This window comes from Podarcis filfolensis (genome assembly GCF_964270895.1).
Source record: "Podarcis filfolensis genome assembly, chromosome: 13".
NCBI lineage: Eukaryota > Metazoa > Chordata > Lepidosauria > Squamata > Lacertidae > Podarcis > Podarcis filfolensis.
This window is the reverse complement of record NC_139615.1, coordinates 31,020,910-31,041,299: the sequence shown is the minus strand read 5'-3', so window position 1 is coordinate 31,041,299 and position 20,390 is coordinate 31,020,910. Positions and strand designations below refer to the sequence as shown.

The window sequence follows — 20,390 nt, the reverse complement described above, 5'->3', positions numbered from 1 at the left end:
ACACACGCACACACACACACACACACACACACCTTTCTGCAATAAGGAAAGAATAGCAAGATGCACTGGGAAGTGTCGGGTAACAACTGCTTGACATGGTGTCATCTGACATGGTGTCATCTAACTTCTGCACAAACAAACCAGGAAGGATGGGCAATAAACAGGTCATTTGGAAGGGCCTTTGCTTAGAAGTGATAGGTGCACATGCAGCAAGGATAATTATTATTATTATTTATTTATTTATTTATTTATTTATACCCCACCCATCTGGGGTGCCTTCCAACAAAAGCCACTCTGGGCGCCTTCCAACAAAAGATTAAAAATACATTAAAACATCAGTCATTAAAACCTTCCCTAAACAGGGCTGCCTTCAGATATCTTCTAAACTTCATGGCGCGCGCCACTTCTGACAAGGCCCTCTGCCTGGTTCCCTGTAACTTCGCTTCTCACAGGGAGGGAACTGCCAGAAGGCCCTCGGGGATGGACCTCAGTGTCTGGATTGAATGATGGGGGTGGAGACACTCCAGGAGGAGGAGGAGAAGGCCAGTGGATTCCAGGGTTCTCAGCAGGCTGCCCATTCTGGGTGTGGGACTTGACAGGTACCCAACAACCTTGAGCCATGCTACTAGCCCTGGCAATGAATTCTGGCAATAGGTCTATCTCCCATAAGAACATAAGAGCCCTGCTGGATCAGGCCACATGCTCATCTAGTCCAGAACTGTGTTCTCATAGTGGCCAACCAGATGCCCATGGGAAGCCCACAAGCAGGACATGAGCGCAACAAGCTCTTTCCCCACTAGTTTTCCCCAGCAAAAAAAGCCATCGTATCTAGCAGTCATTCATAGCCTGGTCCCCCACGAATCTATCTCTCTTGTAAAAGCATTCAAATTGCTGGCCACTATCACACCTTGTGGGACGCGGGTGGCGCTGTGGGTTAAATCACAGAGCCTAGGACTTGCTGATCAGAAGGTCGGCAGTTCAAAGCCCCGCGCCGGGGTGAGCTCCCATTGCTCGGTCCCTGCTCCTGCCAACCTAGCAGTTCAAAAGCATGTCAAAGTGCAAGTAGATAAATAGGTACCGCTCCGGCGGGAAGGTAAACAGCGTTTCCATGCGCTGCTCTGGTTCACCAGAAGTGGCTTAGTCATGCTGGCCACATGACCCGGAAGCTGTATGCTGGCTCCCTCGGCCAATAAAGCGAGATGAGTGCCGCAACCCCAGAGTCAGCCACGACTGGACCTAATGGTCAGGGGTCCCTTTACCTTTACCTTTATCACACCTTGTACTAGCAAGTTTTGTAGTTTATCTCTTTGCTGCGTGAAGATGTACTTCTTGACTCTTCCAACAATCAGCTTCATTGGATTTCCATTAGTTCTAGGGTTATGGGAAAAAAGCACACACCCCAATGCCACTATTATTCAAGGCTGCTGGTCCTAGCCCCCACCTTGAGATATGTGGGTGGGGAGCCTCAAGCCACAGGTTCAAATGCGGCCCTCTGAGCCTTTATACCTGGCCCTTAGGAACCTCCCAGGCCTTGCCCCCTCCTAAGCAGCCGCATTCCTCATCAGCCCTACTCTGTGGCCTGCCTAACACTTTAGTCTGGATGGAATGTGTCCTTGAATGGTGTCCTTGAACTTGCTTGCCAGAATGCAGAGGCGAATGTGGGTGAAAGAACCTCTGCTACGATATAGGTAAGGGTCACACCCATTGCTCCAACCACTTTTGCCCCTTGCCCACAGAACTGAAGAAAGTCCCCCATTCCTAATGTAGGAAGAAAAGTAACATGGGATACAAAGATCCCTGATCTAGAGAGTGTTGCACATATGGCTTTGCCACCTATAAGTGCCTGTAAACACACAATGGTGCAAATGGGGGACCCCAAGCAATTGCAAGTGCACTAAGAGGTTTCCGGACATTTCTCCTTTGCAGGTGGCTTTTGCATAACCCAGCTGAGTGCACTGAAGCAGGATTGCTTTGAATGGTGCAGAAAAGCAAAGGCTTGTGTTAAGGCCACCCTAGGCCAAGTCCATAGGCGGCTGAGCTTGAATGCAAGCTGAGAGGATACGTTCTCCTGTTATATCGGAAAAGGGGCACTGCTACACTCCAGCCCAGACTAGAACTGAGAAAAGGAGGCGCCTGAAGCAGAGATACTGCTCTAGTGCCCAAGGAAAAGCTAACAGCCAGGACTCAAAGTAGAGTGCCGATTACGCAGGCTGGTGTTGCACACTTGTATTCTCTTGTGTGCACAAAGAAGGCTCTGAGGTTTGAACAAACACAATTCCAAGAAACTTGTGTCACTAGGCCACGCCAATCCTAGTAAAAGGCCCGAAGCAGGAATTGGCAGATGTGTGAATTTTGGTTTCTCTTTGTTCCTTGTTTTTCTAGTTTCAAGTTCAGTTCTACTCATTTCCACATCAGTTTGTGTGTCTTTAAAATAAAATAAAATAAAATAAAACCCTCATGAAGATTTAGTATCATATGCATTCCCCAAAGTATAGATTTTTGCAAAGCCATTTCCCCATTTTTGTATGCTACTTTCACCAGCACATACATTTTAATGCATGGTTTATGCTAGCAAATGCACTTCAGCCACGTGATGCATACAGAAGAGCTGCATTGCAAGATTTGGAGAAATTGTGCCTCAGTTTGTGTGTTGTTTCAAAATGTGTAAATTAGGAAGGTTTGCCTTTAAACGTGGAATGAAACAGATTTCTCTCCTCAACCCCCCAACTCCCAGCCCTAATCCCTAGCCCAGAATACCTTGCTCACAAGGGCACAAAAGGGCAATAAGAACCGGGAGGCGGAAACCCCTTTCCGGCATAGCACACGCTCAAGGGCACTCTCATCTTTGATACTGCTTCACCTTTTCCAGCACGGCTGAACTCTGGAGTCAAGAGCAAGTTCTTCTGCAAGTTCTTATGACCTTTCGCTGAAAATAAACTCAGAGCCTTGCTTTCCTCTGTCCAGTTAAGCACATATCCTGTCACACTGGGGGATAATGTAGCACATACTGTCAGCCTTCAATGCAAAACTGGGGCAGAGGAAGAGCTTGAAAGGCATTTCACCCCCTTGCCAGAACGATTACGTTCCCCATGCATTTGAGAGGAAGCAAATTGCATCTGTCTGCTAGCAGCATGGATTCGGCCAACCTATCTTTTAATTTAGATACAAGTTTCTAACCTCCAAGGCATGAGGAGAAAAAACTTAGGCAGATCTCTGATTCTAAGAGAAGGTTTGCACAGGTCAGAAAATAAAACGGGCTGCTTTTAAGAGCAGACCACAGATCTGGAACCTTGTTAGCCTGACACATACATGGCACAGTTAAGGGTTAACATTCCTAACCTAGTCTGCAACTTTCACTGATCTAGCCTTGAGCAACCCCAGGTGCCCTGCCAAAGCCCCATAGGACAGACTAATCTCTGGGCATCTATCCTTGCTTTCCTTCTGGAACCACGGAAGCCGTTCTTCTTGACCTGCAGCTCCATCTGCTGTTTTAACACTGCCTCTTTCGCCGCCACCAATGCTCAGGGAGAGATTGTGTGTGTGTGTCTCTGTCTCTCGCTCCCAGGCACCTGAACCAACTGCTACGATGGAACCAGGCTACCAAAACTAAAACAAGTGAGGGGAGGAAAAGAATCCTTACTATCTAGCAAACCATTTCAAAATAAATGGAGACACTGTTAATTCTATAGCAGCTATAAAGACCCCAGGGGGCAGAAGTGCACCCTTGGTGGTCCTAGGGTTTCATGTACATCCCCTGGCATGATTTTATGGGGAGCCAAAGGGGAAATGGAGGGAAAGCAGAAAGAGAGAAAGGGGATGAGGGGGGAAAGGGATGTGTTGTAAGCTGCCCAGAGTGGGCAGGGTATAAATATTATTATTATTATTATTATTATTATTATTATTATTATCACCACAGGGGTTTCCCTGCCCGCATTTGACTCTAGCCCCATTCACTTCTGGCACCAGCCATGCCCACCATCAATATGCGGCCCTTCTCTGCCTCTGCAGAAACACAAAGCTGCCTGAAATGAGCTGAACTGATATGGTCAATCCATGTTTTCATCATATTGAACTGGGATTCAACCACTTAAGATTTCGAGGTGGGGCTTTCTGGAATTGGGTTCTGGGTTCAAGTGAAATCCTGATGCCGGTTCATTTATTACTTCTCTAACCACGATTCTGCCCGCCCCCAATCCATATAAATGAACCTGGGCTACAAATTTGTCTCATTGACGCATCCCTTTAAACATCCCTATGCTTAACTATGGTTTAAAAGTGGACTGAAAATCGTGGGCATGTCATGGTCCTTCCACACTCCTGCTGTGCCATGCTGCCAGGAGTGAAGCCACGGTTTGTGACTGTAGTTTCTTTCAATGTGGCAAACTCTGTCAGCTGAAATCCTCTGTTCTACTGGACTATTAAAGGTGCAGGAGTCCCCTTTCCCTTTTTTACCGGGTCACTCTAATCCCTGCCCACTCACTCCCTTGGGAAATAAATGCTAACCTGACCTTTGAAACTAGTAGCAGCTGAGACATTTGGCCTTAATATATCAGGCAATAAATAGCTGTGCAACTACATTAAGACTTCACTATCCAGGTCATAGGACTGAACCTTAGATCTGAAAAGAGGCTCCTAAGTTGAGCCCCGGATCAAATAAAAGCCCAAATGTGGAAATATCAGTGCTACTGGGGAAAGGAGACAAAAGCCCAGCAGAGCTTGAGAATCTGGCTTTCGGCAAGGCTGCTCTGTGCTGAGTTTCAAGTCATTAGGCAACAGGAGGGAGTCGAAAGTGATCTGCAGGTGATCACAGGCACATTACTCACAGCGCTGAGCCTGCATGCAGAACAGGTGCCTCTAAAGAAGTGCCATTCTCTCGCACACCTGGCACAAAACGAGACGTGTATTTTTCAGCTCTCACACGACTAATTCCTAACAGTTTGTGTTACAAGCACTTAAGCATCTGTTCCAGAAACGGAAGGCACTACAGGACTCGAATCTCTTGTTGCGGGACAAGAATGTGTGAGCTCTGGCCATCACAGGGAAAATGGCTCACAAATTACACATTTCTAAGCATAAAGAATGCATTTCTAAGGCTGTTTGGCGGGATTTCATTTCTTACACATCAAATTCAGCTATACAAAACTATCTTCCACCCACCAAATCGCAAAATTTGGCTGAACTCCGCAAGTTCTTGGATGATTTCAGCCAATGCTGGTGTGGTTTCTGTGCCTGCCGCGGAGTGTCTACAGGACTACTGCCTTGGGGGCTTCAGTCACCTCAGTCTGCCTGATGGCAGAGCTAGCTCTGTGGCTGGGACTGATGGGACTTGGAGCCCCAACAACATAAGAACAGTAAAGGTAAAGGACCCCTGGATGGTTAAGTCCAGTCAAAGGCGACTATGGGGTTGGGGTGCTCATCTTGCTTTCAGGCCGAGGGAGCCGGCGTTTGTCCACAGACAGCTTTCTGGGTCATGTGGCCAGCATGATTAAACCACTTGTGGCGCACTGGGACACCGTGACTGAAAGCAGAGCGCATGGAAACGCTGTTTATCTTCCCACCGCATCAGTACCTATTTATCTACTTGCACTGGCATGCTTTCAAACTGCTAGGTTGGCAGGAGCTGGGACAGAGAAACGGGAGCTCACCCTGTCGTGGGGATTCAAACTGCTGACCTTCTGATCAGCAAGCCCAAGAGGCTCAGTGGTTTAGACCACAGCGCCACCCGCATCCCGTACGAACAGTAGGGGGAGCCCGAGCCAATGACAGGCAGAGTGGCTGGAGACGGCCAGAGTGGCTGGGGCAACCCAGCCAGATGGGCAGGATATAAATAATAAATAAATTAGGATGATGGTGGTGGTGATTATGATGAAAGGCCACAGGTTAGCCTCCCCAGGTTTTGAATATAGGTATACTTTTCAGAGTACTAAATCTGGATGTTTAGTCACTGTACATCTGTTGTTTGATACCGTGTACTAAGACAGGGTCATATCTGCAGCTCTTGCTGCAAAGACTGGCACTGCCTGGAACAGTGGTTTTCAACCAGTGTACCGTGGCACCTTGGGGTGCCGTGAGCAACTGGCCTCTACTCCTCTTTCCTTCCCTCCCTCCTTCTGATGCCGTCTTGAGTCTCTGCCTCCCAAAGGCTTGCACAGCTGTTCGTTGCAGCAGCCCTGGCTACAAGCTCCCCAGGCGAATGATGCCTCTGGGGATGGACAGGGTGTGCTTCCCAGGCCTCTGTGGGGCAGTGTGAGGAGGCACCTCTCTTTGGGGCAGGGAAGCAGCTCAGAGATCAGGGGTGGCAGCAGCGGCTACTCAGAGGACTCCCAAGGAGAGGGGAGAGGAGAAGAGGCTGAGGGAACCCTCCACAAGGGAAGGTGTTCAAAAAAGGGTGAGAGGCTGCCAGCTCTGCAGGCAAGGGGTGACATAACTCGGCTCCTGAGCTCCACAGGGGTGCCGCAGAAAGGATGTAGTTGGTCAAGGGAACCGTGGACTCAAAAAGGCTGAATACCTCTGGCCTAGAATGTTATATTTGCAATGTTCACTGACACCTATACATGCTCAGCACCGGAGGGAGTGCCACACTGTTATGCTTGGCACAGCAACACTGTGCAGGCACTGAATGGCCAGCTCCAGAGGTTGGCAAGGTTGGCAAGATGAGGTCAGAGGTTTTCAACCTCTGCACCCTTGGATAATTTAACGATTGGCCAGGGGTGCTGCAGGAGGGCCCTCTCCTCTCTCTCCCTCTTCACGTCAGCCATCCTTCCTTCATATTTGCAAATCTCTCTTGATTTATCTCTCTATCTCTTTCCCCAGCCAGGCCTGAGTCCTGCTGCTCCTCCTGCTTTCTGTCTTCCAATCATATTCCAGATTTGATTCTCTCCCTCCTCCCCCTCCACTCTCAACAGGGCAGGGCAGGTGCGGAACGGGGGAATCCCCACTTACACACTTCCTGTAATGGAACCCCAGTATAAGTGGCTTCCACAGGGGAGCCACAGAAAGAATGTGGTTGGTCAAGGGCACCGTGGACTCAAAAAGATAAGAAAACCTCTGCCTTAGGTTGTCATGAGACTCATTGCGGAGGACTGCAGAAGTTGGATAAAACCAATAAAGGGTCTTTGCTTTCCTTTACCCTTAACTAGCCACCAATTTGCTGGTGGCAATGATCCAAAAATCTGCAACCTAAAGTGGCATTAGCAAATAGGCATGGAGGTTGGGTAGCTAGTATCTACGTAATAATGGCATTGTGTAAGAAAACATACAAATCAGCTTATATAATCTTGCAAAATAAGAATTACCAAAAATAAAAGGCTGCCTTACAGAAATGAAAGGGTCTTGTGCAGCATCCCAGAACACAAGATCTATATTACCAATTTAAATGTGTTTGAAACCGAACCAGTTTCTGCTATGGCTTCCACAAAAGGACCTGGGAAACGGGCATTTCATGATGATGCTTGACAATTCCTTATCGGGTATCTCCAGTGCCTTTTTGTGATCTGTAATCCCTCAGGACAGCTTAGTATACAATTTTGATCAGACCTGAAATGTGTACTTAAACTTATAATACAGCTAGACATGTCTCCTTGAGAAGCAGGACCAAGGTCTTGGCTACTCCATAAAGATCTCCAAAGTCCCGCTTCACACCACTTGTTGCCAGAACGGTGTCACCTGAATAAGTCCCATGGCTTTAAGGCAAAGACTGGGAAGTTGTAGTCTTCCCAATGTTGCTGGACTACAGTTCCCTTCATCCCTGACTATCAGCCATGCTGGCTGGGGCTGATGGGAGTTGTAATCAAACAACCTCTGGAAGCCCCTAGGTTCCCCATCCCAGATTTAAGGAATCAGGAGGAGAATGCTGCACGTACCAAATTAATTTCCTCGTTTGCTCCTGATCTAAGTGGGTAAGGAGGACTGAAAGAGTCCTAATTGGGAAAGTTGCATCTTGCCTATGTTAAGCCATGAACCCAGAGAAAGAAAACATTGTGAGTGTTGAGAGAGGAACTTGATTGAAGAAAGAAAGGCAGCTATTACCTGGTCCCGGATCCTCTCCTGCTGTCCTCGGATGGCCAAAGCATGCTGGGGGTATTTGCTCTTCAAGTGGTCCATGAAGGCATCTCGCTTCCGTTCCATCTCAGACTTCTGGAGCCCTGTCAGGGCCTCCAGGCTCTGGGCAGCAATGACCGTGTGCCGGCGCTCCGAGGTGTGCACCAGGCCTACGTTGGAGAATCGGCGTGTGCCATTGCCCAGGGTCCGGTATTCCCGTGGATATTCTGCATCGTCTGCTGAGATCATGTGGGCGCTGGTCCTCTCGGGATCTACACGGATTGGGAGAGAAGGGAAGGAAGAAACAAGAGAGGGAGTCAGGGTACCTTTCTACTTACCTCACAGTGCAGAAAGGGGACCGGGGATGTCGGCTCTATAGGAAGGAGTGGGAGAACTTTCTCAAAAAGGGGTGGGCAGGGTAGGGAGAAAGAAGGCAATCAGAGGCTATGTTAGAATGAAGAGCTGATCAGTCTTCAGCATTGCATGACCCTCCTTTTGGGATAGGGAAAGAAGAGTCCCATCCAGGCACCGGCAGGATTTTCCCTTTGGCTATGGTGCCCATTGGAACTGGTAGGTTGGAAGCAGGGAGGCCAACAGTAGGGGGAGCTAGAGCCAATGACAGGCGCAGCCAACACATTCTAGCTTTGTGTACATCCTCCATCCTACTGAGTTTTACAAGGGCAATGCGGAGACTAAGGATGCTGACAGCCGGGGCCACTGCACCTGGAATGGATATAATTAGGTAGGCAGGCAAGTAGGGGCAGGCTGAGGGTGGTGGGGAAGTGCCCCATTTGCCCTATGTCAGGCTTCCTCAACCTCAGCCCTCCAGATGTTTTTGGCCTACAACTCCCATGACCCCTAGCTAGCAGGACCAGTGGTCAGGGACGATGGGAATTGTAGTCTCAAAACATCTGGAGGGCCGAGGTTGAGAAAGCCTGCCCTATGTGGACCAGCCTCCATTACTCATTGGTGGCAACTGTCTCCAAGAGAATCAAGACTTTGCTACAGCTTTCTCTTCCCACTGATCAGCCTCAGAACAAGGCCACAAAAATTTTCAGACTCTTGAAGGAAGGGTCAGGTAGATCTCGGTCTTTACAGGGGCATGACAGAGGTAGGTAAGAGATGGGGAGATGGGAGGGAAGTCCATTCCAATCACTTTTTATTCCAAAGTGATTTCAAGGGGGTTTCTCAGTGCAAAGGGGACAAAGGGCGTGCTTGTGGGTAGGGTGGGGTGAGGGGCAGAAAAGAGGCCGTCATCCGGAAGACAGACAAGACATAAACATATCAAGACGACAACTGGGGGCGGGAGGTACCACGAAGACATCAAAACTGCCCCCCCTGGGGGGTGCTAAAATCAAACATAAGACAGTCATGAGACCTCAATGGGGATGACGGCCTAGGTGCCCCTGCTCTCAAGCAGAGGCAGACAGAGGGACAAAGACAGACGAACATTCTGCAACAGTAAATACGGACATAAAGGAACTGAAAGAAAACGGAAATGAGGTGCAGGTTGGTTCATGGGGGAGGAGGGAGGAATTTTTGTGGAACATCGCTCTGAAGCTCAGGAATAGCTAGAACATCTGAAAACTGGAGAAGGGGGCTTCCGCTTCTGACGCTTGCCCCAAGAAAGGAAAGAACAGCAACACAGCCTGGTTCCCAAAAGGTTCGTGTCCCTTCAGACATCTTGATTCATTACCATCAGTAAAATAGGCCAACAATGCTCACATCCAAGGAAGCAAACTCCACCTCCCCACCACACACCAGCTAACTGCACTGTAAACATTCCTAAAGAGTCTCATGATGCTGTTTCCATAACCAATCACACTAGCTTAAATGCTCCATATGAAGTATGGGACAGCTATATTCTGCCCCATGTATTTTATGCAGAAAAATAATCTTCCCTTTGTCAACTTCCCCTCCTGAAGCTGTTAAAATATTTATGAATACTCTATGACATCACAGCAACTCAGCCAATGGCGTGGAGGGGATGACCTCAGCTCTGCAAGGAGCCCTCCAGACCAGTGTTTTCTTGTAGGTATATTCAGCAGTATGTTCTTCACACAGTAGCGGTGGACTTGTTCTGCTTTATTAGTTCTTCTGCAACGCATCCCCCAATGCTACCACATTTTTGCTGTCCAGAGGGGCTGTAGCGCAACAGTAAGTGGGACCCCAAAAAACGCATTTGCGGTATGAAAAGTTACAGGATTCCAAAAGGAAATTGCAGGATATGCACAGATTGGAAATGAAGTCGTATAACCGACTCAAAACTTTTGTGCAAGCAAATAATATTGAAATCGAGGTCGCATATGGCCTGTCTAATATCATGAGTACATATCATCATGAATGCACAACGAAGAGGACGTCTGGAGAGGCCTTACATCTTTAAGCAGGTTTTAAAAGCACACTAATTTAGGGCTGCTTCTTTCTAATGTAGGTTTCTTATGAGCTTAAGTCAAGAGAGTTGTTTTAGAATGCTTACCTAGCTTATCTACTGTAACTCATGTTGCTGTTTTATTTATTTTAAAGTGGCATATGCTTTTAAAATAGTGTGCTGCTGCCATATAAATTGATTCTTTTGCTTCTGAACTGTATTTTACATGTCTTTAGAAGAGCTATTCAAAAAAAACCCCAGCCTATAAATGATTTTATAAATAAAAGAACTGTGAATCCCTTACTGCTATAAGACCATGGAGTCTGACCCTTCATGAGAGGATCAGTTTGTATGGCAAAATACATTTCTGGCCCCAAAGATGGTGTCTGGAATAGAGTGGATTCCAATAATGCGGAAGAAGTTAGACATTCCTGATCAACAGTATCCATAAATTAGTGGTCTTCATATAGGATAACACCTGCTTAGCTGAAGATAAGAGGCAAAGACCAACTCCTGAAGTTCCAACACTACATCAGACTTCCCCTCTATAGTCACTGGCATGGAAATTGTAGTTTCTCTAGCAGAGGTAAGCTTTGCTAGGATGAGGGTGACCCATGGAAAACAAGCTTGCAGCACTGGCAAATGTCTGGATAGTGTTCTATAGACATGGTTGTATCTGGGTAGAATCAGGACTTTCTAGTAGCTGTTCTGTTCTGATTTAAAAGAAACAATTAACAGTATTGTCTAGCTTTCTGACTGTGGCATCTTCTAAATTCATGTTCTTCCACCATGGGTCCCCAGATGTTGCTTGTTTACAGCTCCCATGAGTTGTAGTCTCACAACATCTGGGGACCACCAACAGGAAGAACATTGCTCTGAGCCTCCCATGACAAAAAAGGATAGTAGTTGTATCATTAGCCACATACTTCCTTTGAAACCCCTCCAAAAATCAGAATGCCAATTTTTATTGACGCTCTTCTTGGGGGTGGGGGGTGAGGGAAGAGTTGTTTTCTCTCTGATTTTTGTACTGAACAATTCAGTTCTCCTCCTTATTTTCTACTTCCTTTGGTAACCAGAAGTAAAACTTCTGTGTGCAGCATCAGTAGTTTTCTACCCACCACCAAGTGATAAGAGTCTAAGCTGTGTGTAACTTAAAACAGGCTGACCAGCGTAAATCAACAGAATACTGAGCAGCTAATGCAGTATTTCTGTGAGCCAGCAGAAGCAACCCTTATGTTCTTAAATCTATCAGACACGTTGATTTCCCTGATAACTCCACATTCTTTGCAAATGCTCAATAATCACAGAACCCACAAGGTCCTGCTCTTGAGGTTGCTGACTCTGCCTTCTGAAAATGGCACAGTCCCAGTTATGGGCTGAGCCACGTCAAGATGGCCATTTTGCAATAATATACGGCTTCAGTTAGAGCTGTAATAAGCAGTGGAGTGTATGGATGGCTCTAGAGATTGGCAAAGGAAAGACAAGCTTTCTCCTCCATAAAAATACTTTATGGGTTCTTGTTATCTGAAAAGAATGGGTGGGGTGGTGGAAGAAAACTAGTGTTGAAAAAAATTAAAAAGAGATTTAACAAGGCAGTAAAAATGAAGATCAGCTCAGCCGAGCTCTCAGCTGCAGATTTCATTTCATTTTATTGCCATTTTAGGGAAAGCATCTTCTTACCACCTTTGAAGTGCTACTCTGAGGAAGATCAAGGGAGAAAGGAAATGGCTATGGATGCGGCTTGGCATCACACTTTGTGCCCCCTGCCCACCAGCAAAGTTAAACATGTCCAAACTGGGTCCAATATTCTAAATCTACCTGAAGGACAGGTTGTGGTCTGGCAGGTTGTGTTTGCTGATGGGATGTGCTGGCAATCTTGACTCCTGAAAAGTTCCTCTCCTGAAGGCCCACATCTTCATCACGGCTGTCCTCAAACCACCTCTCCAAGCTCTACCTTTCTGGCTCCCTGGCTGTCACTCTCCTAGTCCCAGTACACATGTTGGACCTCTAGTCCACAGCTGAATATGGCCCTCCAAGGCTGTCAGTCTGGCCCTTGGGGCTCTCTCCAGGCTGCACCCCTCAGTTGCTCTGCTCTGGTCCTTTCTCAAGAGCTTTTTTCATGATGGAATGTGTCCTTGGACCCTGAAAATGCCCCTTGCTTGCCTAGAAGAAGAGGTGTGTGGGCATATAAATGCCTGGCTTTTACACATTCTATGCAGCACCCTATTACCTAAACTTCCTGTATAGAAAGAGAGGCCACAATTTGAAGCCCTTCACTGATGCAAGATACAGCTCCATGCCATCATCATTCCTGCTTGTCACAATTTGTCACTCTGCTGCAAACTCCCACTCCGAAGTATGTCACATCTGACACCCCCAGCACACATTTTTAATGCCTACACAGTAAACAATCCCATTTATTCCTTGGAAGGAGTGTCTTTTTATTGGCAAATACAAACACCTCATGGAAAGCAGGCACGAAGAACATCATTTCACACGATTCAAATTAATCCTTCAGGAGCAATGACGGCTGGTGTCCATTGGGAACAGCGGTAGGGAAGCAAAAAGAGAACCCAACATTAGATGGAACCGGATCCAATGACAGGCATAGTCAATGACAGGTGGAGCCAACTCAGTCTAGGAGAAGATGGAGAGGTGGTATGATAGCCATTTTCAAGTATCTGAAGGGCTGCCACAAGGAAGATGGAGCAAGCATGTTTTCTATTCCAGAGGGTGGGACCCAAACCAATGGAGGCAAGTTACAAGAAATGAGATTCTGACTAAAAGTCAGGCAGAACTTTCTGGCAGCAAAATCTGGACTCTTCTTCACTGAAGGCTTTGAGCAGGATTGGATGGATGACCACCTGTCAGGGATTCTTTGCACTGCAAGGGATTGGATAAGATGACCCTCGGGGTCCCTTCCCACTCTACATTCCTATGATTCCAGATTAGTCCCCATCTTCTCCTTGCTGAGTTGTACAAGCGCAACACTGATGCTAAGGAGGAGGAGGAAGCTGACAGCCAGGGCCGATTCATGGACTGGTTGCAAGAAGGCAGGCAGGTGGGGCTGGCTGAGGGCAGTACTGAGGTTGGTGGGGCACTACCCTATTTGCCCTAAAGAAGAGTTTTTCAACCTTTTTGAGTCCATAGCTACATTAACCAACTACATTTTTCTGCAGCTCCCCTGTGGGGCTCAGGAGCCCAATTATGTCACCCCTTGCCTACAGAGCTGCCAGTCTCCTGCCTTCATACAGAGTCAGGTCATGGGTCCACCAGTCATTGCCATGGGTCAGGCTAGTATTGCCTACACAGACTGGCAGAGGCTCTCTGGGGTTTCAGGCAGGGGTCTCTCCACCCAGCCCTACCTGGAGATGCCAGGGAATTGAACCCGGACCTTCTGCATGCAAGACAGATGCTCTTTCACTGAGCTACAGACTTTTCTCAAAGTGAGAAGGAACTACTAAGTCGTTGTTACTACTTTCCCTCTTGATGCATGCCTTGCTTTTATGAATGGCTCTAAATCCCTGCCACTTTTATCACCCTACTCCCATGTCTCTGTTACACCCTGGGAGAGGAGTGCCTTAGAAACTAAATCACTGGCACTCTATGAAATGGCCCTCGTCAATTAACACAGGAGACAGATGATAGCTCTTTAAGAGAGTTGAAAATAGGGTTGCCACCTTTTAACCTGACAAATTATGGACAGTCCAGCTATTTACCACATCAGTGGGGCAAAACAAATCGGACATCAAAAGGGTTTATTGAGATCACAGTGATCCTTGTATCTTGTCCCCTTGCAGTAATTGTTCAACAGGTCACTAAGGTAAGAAGGGAGATTGTTATTAGCTTTCAGAATGATTTCAGTCTCCCAAAAACTATTTTTGAAACATACTTACTGGGGTTCTCTTAGGGACAAACTAGATTAGATGGCAGCAGACGCAATGCAAACCTTTATAAAGCAGAGGTGGAGTGGAGTAGGGCAACTGGAAGTGCAGCATGGCTGGGTTGAAGGCGGGAGCCGAACCCTCCCATGCCCATGTTTTCACTCCTGTCTCAGCGATGTCTACGCTGGCTTGGTCATGTGCACAGTATGGAAGGTGGCAGGATGTCCAAGGACATGCTCTACAGGAAGCTGGCTTCAGGCACAAGACCCATTAGCAAACCAACTCTGTGTTACAAAGATGCCTGCAAACATGGCATGAAGGCTGACATCAACCCCACCGTGTGGGAATCTCTCACAGACAATCACAGTGCCTGGAGACAGACAATCAGGTCGTGCATCCATAGCAGTAAGCAGAGGAGGAATGACTGCTGTGAGGAGCACAGAGAGAATAAATGCCATGGTGCATCTGCAGCACAACCGGACGCCTTCATCTGCCCCAGCTGGAACAAAACATGTCTCTCCCCTATTGGTCTCTACAGCCTCAGCAGGTGCTTCCTACAATTTCACTCCCAAAGGTGCACTCCTCTGTTGTCTCCCAAGACAGATGGATACCAACAACAACAGTATGGCTGGAAGGGACCTCAAAGGGCATCTAGTTCAACCAGCTGCCAATGCAGCAGGAAATCCACTGACAGAGGAATCTGCCTTATACCGAGTTGGACCACTATGGTCCACACAGACAGAAAGTGACTCTCCAGGATTTCAGTCATGCCGCCACTCCCAGCACTCTCTGGTATTTACCTTTCACAGAGCTGGAATTCCTGGAAAACTTTAACAAACAACAGTGCCCACAATTCTTTAAGGAGGGAAATCTTTCAAACGTGCTTTAAAGGTATAGTGTACACACAGCCTTAAACACACAGGCTTGAGCAATCACGCTTAGTTTGGTTCTTAGCTCTCCTCCACAGTATATCCCCTTTTTTGAGACAAGATCAAGGACACTCCACTATGCCTTGACTAACACTGGATTACTGCTGATTATGTTCCCCAAACATGAACAATCTGTAAAATTTATGGGCAGTTGCCAATACCCACCTTTGGTCCAAAAGGTTTCTAAAACAGTACACAAACCCAGCCGTGTCTGGAGCTGAAAACCCAAAGTAGAAAATCAGCAGAATGAACAGAGGATCCACAAATGCAAAAGGGCTGGTTTATCACGTCTTGAAGTAATAAAGACATACACGTGCTCATAAAAAGAGACGCTCCCTGTAAAACCATTTGAAGCAACGAAGGAACATTGAAAGAGCAGGTTCCTGTGAGACCATTAAGTCCAGAGTCTAAAAGCAGGTAACTGCACAACCAGACGGCCACATTTCCTACTTTACACAAGGGACAATACTCTACTTGAAGGACAGACCAGACCAAGCCCAGTTTAAAGATACAGAACCCTAAGATGGGAGAGCAAGAGGGGCCTTGAAGTTGCCCATCAACAGCAAGCTGCACCTGGGCAGGTTTACAGGCCATCTGATTGCAGTATTGCTTGCCCACTATAGTGAAATTCTTTTGATTTCTATTTAATTGATAACAACTTGATCCAAATTTGCATCTATTTGTTGTTTAATCGTTTCCGACTCTTCGTGACCCCATGGACCAGAGCACGCATCTATACATGTATATTAAAACGCCCTGGGTCCCAGTTGCCAAAGATCAAGAACTCAAATCAGGATTCTTTCCCAAGAATGCCATGTTTAGATTGGTGCAGTACATTATGAAAATCGCTGGTCTAAGGCACAGGCAAGCAATACTCATAGCTAATCCCAGGCACGGATGCACAAAGGCAGGAAATCTAACTACCCAAAGTGAAGGCATTGATCCAACAACAACACACCCCATGCTATCCTATATAAAGGAATGGGGCGGGCTCAGCTTAGTGCAGCAAGAGTTTCAGCTCCTTAGCAAGCAATCACACACGCTGCCTAGAAGGAGGCACCTGCAGCACCTGTTTGCCTGTCTTTTTGTTTCTCCTGGACATAGCTGGTAGGGAAGGTGTCTCTGCCCTCTGGCAGATGGATGGGGCAGGAGGAACGTGTCCCCCTGGAGAGGCGTGGCTATTGCCAGTATCTGACAGCACAAAACGCACCACAGAAGCGTCACAAATAGGCTCCAATGCCTATGGAGAGGGAGGTGGGGCTTGTGGCTCATGCCACGGGGATGGGGGGCTGAGAGAACAGGTTGAGAACCCCACACACCCACTTGGTTCCTCCCCAGGACCCTCTGTATCCCACTGGAATCTCCCCTGGGTCCCTGGCAAACTATCCCTGTGCATCAACCAGCCCATGATGTAATATATGCAGATTTAATGCTAATGTGTCCTAGTCTGTCTTCCTTTTTTGGTGATGCATTTCTTCTTTCCTGGCATTGGATCAGTGGCCACCCTACAGCACAAACTTGCCAAGCCTGCTTGCCACAAGTGGAAGTGGGATGAGCGTACACATTAGAAGCAGCAATTCACTTTGTTTTTTTAAATAAATAAATAAAAGCTTGAACTCCATGGGGGAAAGCCAAACAAAAGCCCTGCTATCTTCACTCTATGCTATGTCACTCATCAGCATTCATGCTTCCTTGAGTTTTTGCACCTTCCACAAATGCAGCTTCTGTGATTTTCACCGAAATTACTTTGAGGCCCTTCATCTCTTTTTGAAAATGTTAAAAGCATAGCAAGTTGCCTTGCATTTTGCTTTTCATAGCTATAGTTTGCAGCATTTTGGGGCTTTGCGGATGATGGGGCGGGGGGGGGGGCAACTGCATTAGAAAAATAAACATATACACACATAAGGAGCTGCAAATCTGACACAAAGCCCACAGCCAGATGTTTGGGATGGAGTCAGGAATTGGGGGAGGCAAGGAGAAATGGAAGAAGAATCACTCTTGACTCTGCTTATTCCCTGTGGCTGGAATGAGTTGACACTAGTATTTTTAATAAAAAAAAACTCACAAGGTAAGCAGTTTTCTCAAGAGCTATCTGCAGTGATGCCCATTGGCCCAGCTGGCTCAGAAATTGGCGCCCAGCTGCTCACGAGATAAAGAATCAGAAATAGCAGCAAAGCTGGCATCCTGGGGTGGGTGGTGGGTGGTGAATAAATAGCCTCACAAAGCAAAGTGTCGCCTGGCAGGTGGGCCGCTAATTCAGAAGCTGCCAACAGCACCTAAGCCAGAGAAGCAGGAAGGAATTTGAATGCAGCTCCTAGATCCTTTCTGTCCCATTCAGCACATCGTACCTTAGCCCCCTCCAGAGTAGTGTGTGTGTTATATTTATTTGCCAAGTTCCTTCTGCAACATGTCACCGGTGCACTATTAGTGCATTAGTGATGAGGTAGCGGTTTAGTCCTGCTGGCCACATGACCCGGAAAGCTGTCTGTGGACAAACGCTGGCTCCCTCAGCCTGAAAGCGAGATGAGTGCCGCAACCCCATAGTCACCTTTAATTGGACTTAACTATCCGGGCTCCTTTACCTAAGATTTATATTGGACCATCCACACATCACTCCATTTTATTAGCTGTTGGGCTTCGAAACATCACTGCATTTTATTAGCTGCTGGGCACCGAAATTACTTTGAGGCCCTTTCTGCTGTTTGGTGGGGCTATAGCCCAATAAAAGCAGGATGCCCACTGCCCCCTGACCCCAAATGTTTGTGGCCCAAAAAGTTACAGTATTTCAGCAGGAAGCTGCAGGATATGCATTGGATGGAAGGGAAGCAGTGTGATCATTCACAAATTTTTGCAGGCACCATCAGTCTTAAGGATTGCATAGAACTGCCCCAATAGCATCAGAAGTGCAAGTCATCATGAATGCGCAGTGAAGAGGGCTTCTGGAGGGATTGTTGACTCCTGCAGACCTCCCACTGTCCGGACTCTCCCTATCACTTGGATCTCAAACTGTCCCCATGGTTGGAAGTTTTTCAGGTTTTAATCAACAAGTCGGGACAGCATCCCAACATGGGTCTGCAGGTTACAAATTCATAAGGCATGGCGGAAATCTACAGTATCGTACCATACATGGCTAGGCCACTGACCAATCAGATGCTCGATAGGCAAGCTCCTTTGTGCCTGCAGAGCAACTGAGTCACTGGCAGTCAGAATTTCCAGAGGGGTAGTCAAGAGTTTTCATGCACACAACAATTTATTCTAGAACCAATGGAGACTGGCTACTTGTTTATTCCACGTAGTCCACACACAGTTTAGTTCTACTGCATATTCTTTTGGCCCTTGGAACGTGGGTGGGGCTTTATCCACATCCGCCCAATGATGTTGTGAGGTGGGCCTATGCCAAGTTTGCATCAAAACACAGCATTTCCCAAGAAACAACAGGATAGATACACCCATGGATTGCAGTACACCATTTCCCAAACCACTGGATGCAGAACAAATGGGACCATGGACAGAGGCTGAGTAGTTTTGATTGTGACAATGTCCCTAAAATGTCTCTTTCATTTCCTGTCCCAGTGGCATGCTTCACCATCTCATCTGTCAAGAAGGTTTGGAAATTGCTTCATACTCATGTATGAAGCTGCTCTCCACAGCCCACTAAAGCATCAGAATAGATCAAGGGAGAGGTATCGAGAGAGCCATAGTGATCAGAGGTTGCGAGGGAGTGAAGGAGTGTCAGAAGGGACATTCACCACCATCCATCCCATCACACTGATGGGACTTTAAGTAGTTTCCTATCTACCAATGCTTGATCCTCGCTGACTCACTCCATCTCTTCAATGAGGATGTATCAATGTCATTCAGGTATTTCTGCAAATAATACAGAAAGCTGATATTTTGTAGACAGGAAATCTGGGGTACTCAGACTGCTAGAAAAAGCCTATTTTACTAGAAAAGCGTATTGGCTGGTTTCCATAATTAATTATGAGAGCATTAATCAAGATCAGGTTTGAATAAACTCACTTGGGGTTTAAAATCAGAGGTTCCTTGGTGTACACACCGGGTGGGATCTTTCTGCTACAACTTGCAATTATACACCATTTATTTAATGTATTTATACCCAGCTTTTTAAAGTTAAGTTTGGCTCCAAAAGTGGCTTTACAATTAGGTAAGGAATGATGTGTTTAATCAATTAAAGACTCTACAGGAGTCAACAGATAATACAGATGTCCAGTTGGAAGCCTTTAGAATGCATGGAGGCCAAATGACCCAAATGACCTTGTGAAATACCCTCATTTAGCTGAAGATGTGGCTCAGAGGTACAGCATATGCATTGTTTGTAAAGGGTCCCAGGATCAATCCCCAACATCTGCAGGAAGGGCAGAGAGAGGCCCCTGCCTGAAACCCTGGAAAGCCACTGCCAGTCAATGTGGGAGATACTGAGCTAGATGGACCAATGGTCTGATTCATTATAAGGCAGCTGTCAAAGAGCGAGCTGGCAGCAAATCGCACCGTTCAAAGTTGGAGTTAACTCTTTATTAGCAAAAACACAATCTTCACTTGGCTGAGTGTCAGGCCTAATGAGCACAGCTCCACATCCTCACAGTCATCTAAGTCCCCTCCTCCCCAGGGCTTTTTCCAAGCAATTGGAGACTGTGCCTGCATGCAGTCAACCTCTCCTCCACCCTTTTCATGCCTCCTCTGGATCTGGGAGACAAGTGGGGAGGGGAGCTTGTCACAGCAGGAGGGGAAGACACCCGCGCTTCTTCACCAGCCTGACTCATCTCAGCCTCTTGGCTTCTCTCCTCCCACTTGCTGGCTTCAGCTTCTGCCTCTGATCCTGGACTTCTCTCTGCTACCGACTTTCCCTGCTCACTAAGTCCAGTTACCTCTTCAGCTTCCAACACCTCCTCTTCCCAGTCTTCTTTCTCTTCTACCTCTGAGCACTCATCACATTGTCCCACCACAACTCCCTGGGCTCTGAGCCTTCTTCCTTTGGTGGTTCCCCAGCTGGTTCCTTCCACCATTTTTCTGTGTCCAACCAGTCCACCACAGCACCTTCCTATATTCCTATGCAAGACAAGAGTGTTCGAGATGCTGTACACTCAGGATACAGGAATGATGCATTTCTGCCTGGACCAGGGATGGCGGCTCCTATGAGCACCAAAC

General features: G+C 47.2%; 1 protein-coding gene across 14 annotated transcripts in view; it reads right to left on the bottom strand.

The window, feature by feature from the left end:
- SRCIN1 (SRC kinase signaling inhibitor 1) overlaps window positions 1-20,390 on the bottom strand; it is a 321,699-nt gene that overhangs the window by 142,420 nt on the left and 158,889 nt on the right. For all 14 annotated transcript variants that reach the window (XM_083582373.1, XM_083582376.1, XM_083582372.1 and 11 more), the window contains one exon: window positions 8,029-8,312. In XM_083582373.1, coding sequence (XP_083438499.1) covers window positions 8,029-8,289 — 261 coding nt within the window. In that variant the 5' untranslated portion in view covers window positions 8,290-8,312. The remainder of the gene's footprint in view (window positions 1-8,028; window positions 8,313-20,390) is intronic.